The sequence below is a fragment of the Crocuta crocuta genome, unplaced genomic scaffold, assembly GCF_008692635.1.
Source record: "Crocuta crocuta isolate KB4526 unplaced genomic scaffold, BGI_CrCroc_1.0 scaffold29, whole genome shotgun sequence".
Lineage (NCBI taxonomy): Eukaryota > Metazoa > Chordata > Mammalia > Carnivora > Hyaenidae > Crocuta > Crocuta crocuta.
This window is the reverse complement of record NW_027533280.1, coordinates 3,697,815-3,703,898: the sequence shown is the minus strand read 5'-3', so window position 1 is coordinate 3,703,898 and position 6,084 is coordinate 3,697,815. Positions and strand designations below refer to the sequence as shown.

Genomic DNA, 6,084 nt, shown 5'->3' with positions numbered 1-6,084 from the left:
CACGGTTGCCCCGCATCGCCCGGAAGGGCCCGCCACGGGTGGGGAGCCCCCACGGGTGGGGAGCCCCCACGGGGAAGGCCTGGAGGCCTCCCAGGTGGGTGCGTGCTGCCTGCAGGACAGGGCAGGTTGGTCGCCAGCTGTTGACCTTGCTTTGAACTTGTTTACTGCTGAGTGAGTTCAGGGAATGACATAATGTCCAAAGTCACTGGACTAAATTTAGGCTCTAGGAAAATAATTTCCCCTGGGGGGGGTTCCAGCACCGGCGCTGGGAGAGCCGGGCCGCTGCACCGAGCCGTCGGTGCTCCACGGGCTTGCGGGCCGGCCAGGGGCTCAGCGCCACCGTCTGGGTGACTGGCCGTGATTTCTGAACCTCCCTGTCCAGTCTGCAGGCCAGAGCACAACAGTAACAATCAGTGGTGTTTGCTAAAGCAAGCATGTATTATCAAATAGAATATAATATAACAGAGATGTTTTTCCTTTTTAAAAAAATTGAGATGAAATTCAACTCTGTCCAGTTCCAAACATTTCTATCAACCCAAAAGGAAACTCTGTACCCCTAAACTCACTTCTCACTGGCCCCAACGCATGGCAGCTGCCAGTCTTTTTTTTTTTTGAGAGAGAGAGAGAGCGCGCGAGAGAGAGAATCCCAAGCAGGCTCCATGCTGAGCCTCAATCCCCCAACATGGGGCTTGATCCCACAACCCTGGGATCATGACCTGGGCCAAAAATCAAGAGTCAGACACTCAACCAACTCATCTACCCAGGTGCCCCTGCCAATCTGCTTTCTTTCTTTTTTCTTTTTTTAAAAAGTCATTTATTTATTTACTTACTCATTTACTTATTTTGAGAGAGTGAATGAGCGAGAGCAGTGGAGGGGCAGAAAGAGAGGGAGACTGAGCATCCCAAGCAGCCTCTGCACCGTCAGCACAGAGCCCAGTATGGGGCTCGAACCCACAAACCATAAGAAACCAAGAGTCAGACGCTCAGCCAACAGAGCCACCTCCAGGTGCTCCAATAGGTAAATATTTCTTTAAAAAAAAGTAAAACAAAATGTCCAAGAAATGTCAGGATTATGAGGANNNNCCCCCTTGTTATTTTGCTACTTGAGTACTTTCCCTGTCATCCCATTTAGTCCTCACAGTGACCGCACAGGGTGCCTATTGCCAACCGTAATTCTTATGGGGCCCAGAGGAATCAAGTGGCAGACACACCATTGGAACTTAGGTCTGTCTCTAAATGCTGTGTCCACCAGTTTGTAGGCAGAGCCCAGCCCCGGAGAAGGTGGACCCCTGAGCCAGGTGGCCCTGGCCAGATGGTGGGTGTCCCGGTGCTGCCCCCCAGCGATCAGGGCAGCTGGTTTGGGGGGTAAGAGAACACGTGAACAACAGCTCACCGGGATGGACGTGCCGGGAGGTCAGCCTCCTTGGGCGGAGGGTCTTACACCTCCTTCCAGCCCCACACCCCAGCCCGCTGCTTCCCTGTGGCTTCAGGCCATGGAGAGCTGCCGACTTTGTTCCTTGTCTCCACATTGCTTGAATTGCTTTAAAACTTAAGCCTAGGGGCACTTGGGTGGCTCAGTCAGTTAAGCTGCCGACTCTTGGTTTCAGCTCAGGTCATGCTCTCATGGTTTGTGAGTTCGAGCCCTGCGTTGGGCTCTGTACTGACAATGTGGAGCCCGCTTGGGATGCTCTCTCCCTCTCTTTCTGCCCCTCCCCTGCTTGCTCTCTCTCTGTCTCTCTCAAAATAAATAAATAAGCTTAAAAAATTTTTAAAAAACAACAATTTAAGCCTGGATTTTTTTTTCTTCTCTGCCTCAGAAACCCCAGAAAATAAAGCCTTCTTGAGTATTCTCGTGCACGTTAGAAAAATCAGGGTGACATATGTTGTTGGGGCCTTGAGTGCAAGCAGAATGGGGCCCTTGGCAGGATGTTGCTGGTCCCCCTGTGAGCTCGGCTGCTCGGTGCCCAAAATAAGCTTCAGGTACAAACACTGCTGTCTCTTCTCCCACAGCTGCATGGCCTCATGCAGCCGACTGTAGCCTGCAGCCTCCTGCTAAAGGGACATGGCGGGGAGGGTGGGGAGCAGGGAGACTGATGCATAAGAAATAGCCCAAATAATTGGCAAAACAGGATTCATAAATCAGTGATGGCTTGGGAGAAGCCGTGCAGCCATCTTGTGCACTCTTGTGTTTAGAGAATTTTCCAAGATATGAAAATTTTTTCTAAAATTCTGTGTGATCTCTATTTGGGGAGAGCAGAGAATTATATGCATGTAGGGGGAAAACATCTGGAGAGATGAAAATAAATCCTCCGAAATGTTAGTGGGTTGATAGTTGTGGGTGGTGTGAGATAATCACTGATTTTAACTTTATATTTTTTTTCCTGTGTTTTCTGTTTCTCACAATGATCAGCCCTTGCTCTGACGATCAGGAAAGTATCCATGTTATTAAGAGAAATGTCTGCAGAGGGGCAGTTACCTCAGTGGGCTCCCCAGGTAGAGAATACACACTCTAATGCAAGAGGGAGGAGTCAGCAGCCATGACGGTTGCAGCGCGTTGTGCCCACCAGAGGGCGCCAGGCGCACACGGCACAAAGCCTGTAGCATTTCCCTCCCCCCCCCAAGATGTCCTCTCCAGGCACGTGGCGGGTGGTGAGAGAGCAGGCAAGAGTTAGGGGCCCCAGGGCCAGCCTGTGGCCTGGCAGGTTAAAACGACCTCACAAAAAATCTAAGAGGCCTCCCGGCCTACCCCCACAGCTCACTGCAGCACTGACAGACCGCCTGGCCACAAAACTACCCTGTTCCAGGTATTTTTAGTAATTGGTCCATCTGGCTCCGCATCTCACGTGTCTGAAAACAGCTTCTGTCATTTTGCTTTTCCCTCAGATGCTTCTGACGAGCAGAATTCACAGTCCTCAATGGAAAACTCGATGAACAGTTCAGAGAAAGTAGAACGGCAGCCATCTGGAGACGCGGGTCTAGTTGCAGAGGCGTCCACAATCTCTCAGGTACCTCGATCCAGGCCTCAGAGGGGCAGCCAGATCGGCCGGGAGCCCGTTGGGGTGTCGGGGGTACGTTGAAAGGTGTTTTTGTTATTTTGTTTGGTTGTTTTCTCCTTGGAAGATTGGAACTTTCCTGTATTCATTGAGCAGGATTTGTGGGCGTCCCGTGTCCCACCCTGGGTGTCTTGCAGAACAAGACACGTGGGCCCTGTCCTCAGGGAACAGGGTGTAGAAGGAGGAAGCATCCTTTAACCCAGCCTTAGCCTTACCACTTTGTTACTCGGGTCCACAAAGCCACTGTCTGCTCTAGTGACCCAAAGTCCGCTTCCTTGAGAGCCGGGACGGTATGTCTGCACAATCCTAAAGGCCAGATGAATCCTCCGTTAGAATTTTGCAACTGACCACACCCCCTCCCCCACCTTGGACCCCGAACTGGGTCATCGCTGTCTGTGAGCATCTGCTCTGAATCAGACTGTGCAGAAGCAGGTGGCCGGTGGATAGGAACAAACATCCTGAGTTCGAATCCCCAACCCCTTCACTCCGCATAACCGAGCCTCGTTGTCTGCAGCTGCCAGAATGGGGGTCACAGAACTGTCTTGGGGCCAAGGCGCAGACGAGATGAGAGAATGTGAGTAACACACTCCTGGTGACACAGGACGCAGGAATGCCTCAGAAGTCACTGTTGTGATTTTTCAGCGTCCGCCCACTGTGCTCACCTAAGATGAGTTGGGGACTCAGGGGTATCAAAACGGCAGCTAATAAAACTATTTTCCAGACCGTGGGAGAAACTGACAAGGAGTAGTAGCCGAAAGATTGGAAAGGGCAGGGCAAGACCTTAAGTCCAGCTGCACCCCCAAGGGGAAGAGCGCCTTTGGATCTGCAGCCCTCTCCTCCTATAGAATTCTCCCCTGCTGTGTTCTGTCCGGAGACAGCATGAGTGTTGATAGAAGATGTGTCTGCAGTGGTAGGAAATCGGCCACAACCTAAGTTTGTCGAAAGGGGACTGGTTAAATTAATCCTGAGGTCATGGGTAGAACAGACTCATATGTAGCTGTTGAAAAGAGTGTGGTCGACCCAGGTACAGACCGGCAATAAAGAAATGCCCTCACAATGTGAAATGAGAAAAGCAAGACACAGAACCTCGGGCATAGCGTGAGACTATTTGATTAAAAATAAAAATCAAAGCCCCACGTACGGTTTATAAAACCAGGATGTTGGCTGGGATCTCCTGGCCTCCTGAACTCAGTGGAGGAGAGGTCAGCTTGAAACTCTGCTCCCTGCCCTGGGGGGTTCTTGTGCTCCCCTCCCCTTCAGAGGTCTGAATGGTACAGGGGTCTTCCGTCCTAACATGGCCCCCGCCTCCGCTCCCATTTCCAGGGGACCCACACCTGAAAGGGGGTCTCCTCTGCTGTTGTGCACAGGCACAGACGCGGGCCCCCGGAGCCCCGAGGCTTGTGAGCGAGGTGCACGGTGCTTCACAGCTAAGCAAACAGCCTGACGTGGAAATCTGGCCATTCCTGTGTCAAAAACAAACACACAAACAAAAGCCCCTCCCTTCCTCCCCTGTCAGGAAGAATACTCAGCTCTTCTGCCTGCTCAACTGTCCTGAGTTCGTGGCTCCTCTCACTCCCTCCCTTTCCCGTTCTCCTCTCCCCTCCCCTCCTGCACACCAGTTCACCTTCCTCCAGGCTCCCCACCCCCCAAAGTCACATGCTGCCCCTCCCTGCCCCAGGTGTTCTGCAGGACCAAAGACCTTCTCCCGAACGGGACCCACCGTCCTCGGAAGGGACAGAGCCTGCCTTCTGCTATTCTGTCTTTATCTGACTTCTGTCGCTTTCATGAAAACAAGAGAGAACACCAACGGAGGTGGTTCTTTCTGCCTCCCTGGGATGCCGGCTCTCAGGGTCTGTCGCAGGAAACTCACAGCCAGGGACTCCTGGCTGGCTCAGTCGCTTGAGTGTCCGACTCCAACTCAGGTTGTGATCTTGCAGTTTACGAGTTTGAGCCCCACATTGTGCTCTGTGCTGTCAGCATGGAGCCTGCTTTGGATCCTCTGTCCCCTTCTCTCTGCCCCTCCCCCGCTTGTGCTCTTTCTCTCTCTCAAAAAGAAAAAAAAAAAAGCCGGGGCACCTGGGTGGCTCAGCCGGTTAGGCATCTGACTTCGGCTCAGGTCATGATCTCATGGTTCGAGTGTTCGAGCCCCACATCAGCCTCTGCGCTGACAGCTCAGAGCCTGGAGCCTGTCGGATTCTGTGTCTCCCTCTCTCTCTGCCCTTCCCCAGCTTGTGCTCTGACTGTCTCTCTTTCTCTCTCTCTCCCTCTCAAAAAAATAAACATTAAAAAAAAAATTTTTTTTTAAAGAAAGAAACTCAGACACAGCCTGCATCAAGGTCTAGGGCCTCTATGGAACATTTGTTGCCCTAGGCCAGATACTAGGGACCCAGGGGGAGCCAGAGACTGGGTCCCTCCCTGCTCTCTTGGGGCTCCTCATGGGGTCGGGGAGGAAGGAGCAGCCAGGACGCAGCAGGCACGGGCAGATTACAAGGCCCCAACATGCGCTTCAGGAGAACCAGAACAGGGAGGCCGGACCGTGGAACATTCTTTGGGCCAGGGTAGGCAGAGGAAGGGGCTTTGAATGGGAATTTGAAGGATGGGAAAATAGGGCAGACTTTCTGCGCAGAGGAAACCAAAGGTGCCTGGGCCTGGAGACCAGAATGAGCCTGAGGACCAAAAAGGGGGGCTTGGGGGGCCGGGGCCTAGCAGACAAGGAAGAGCACAGTGAGGAGAGGTGCAGGGGAGGCCTGGCCTGGCTGCTGGGCCCTCCCAGCCCGGTAAGGAGTTGGGATTTTGCTCTGAAGTCAGTGGGAAAGCGTCGGCGGGTTTTGTGTTCCGTGTGTGATTTCTATTTTGGGATTGGTCGGACGGTGTTGAAGGCTGCATAGGGAGAGCACGGGACAGGAAGCCGCTTTATCTGGGCAGGCGATGGTGGCGGCTTGGTTATGGACAATGTGGATGGGCCAGCACGCAGCGGGGAGAGGTGGGCGGGCCCAAGGGTGTTTGGAGATGGAGTTGGTGAGACTTGATT

General features: G+C 53.0%; 1 protein-coding gene across 1 annotated transcript in view; it reads left to right on the top strand.

The window, feature by feature from the left end:
- The window catches only part of BCL7A (BAF chromatin remodeling complex subunit BCL7A), a 21,763-nt gene that overhangs the window by 12,987 nt on the left and 2,692 nt on the right, over window positions 1-6,084 (top strand). The window contains exon 4 of the mRNA XM_077747954.1: window positions 2,884-3,068. Coding sequence (XP_077604080.1) covers window positions 2,884-3,068 — 185 coding nt within the window. The remainder of the gene's footprint in view (window positions 1-2,883; window positions 3,069-6,084) is intronic.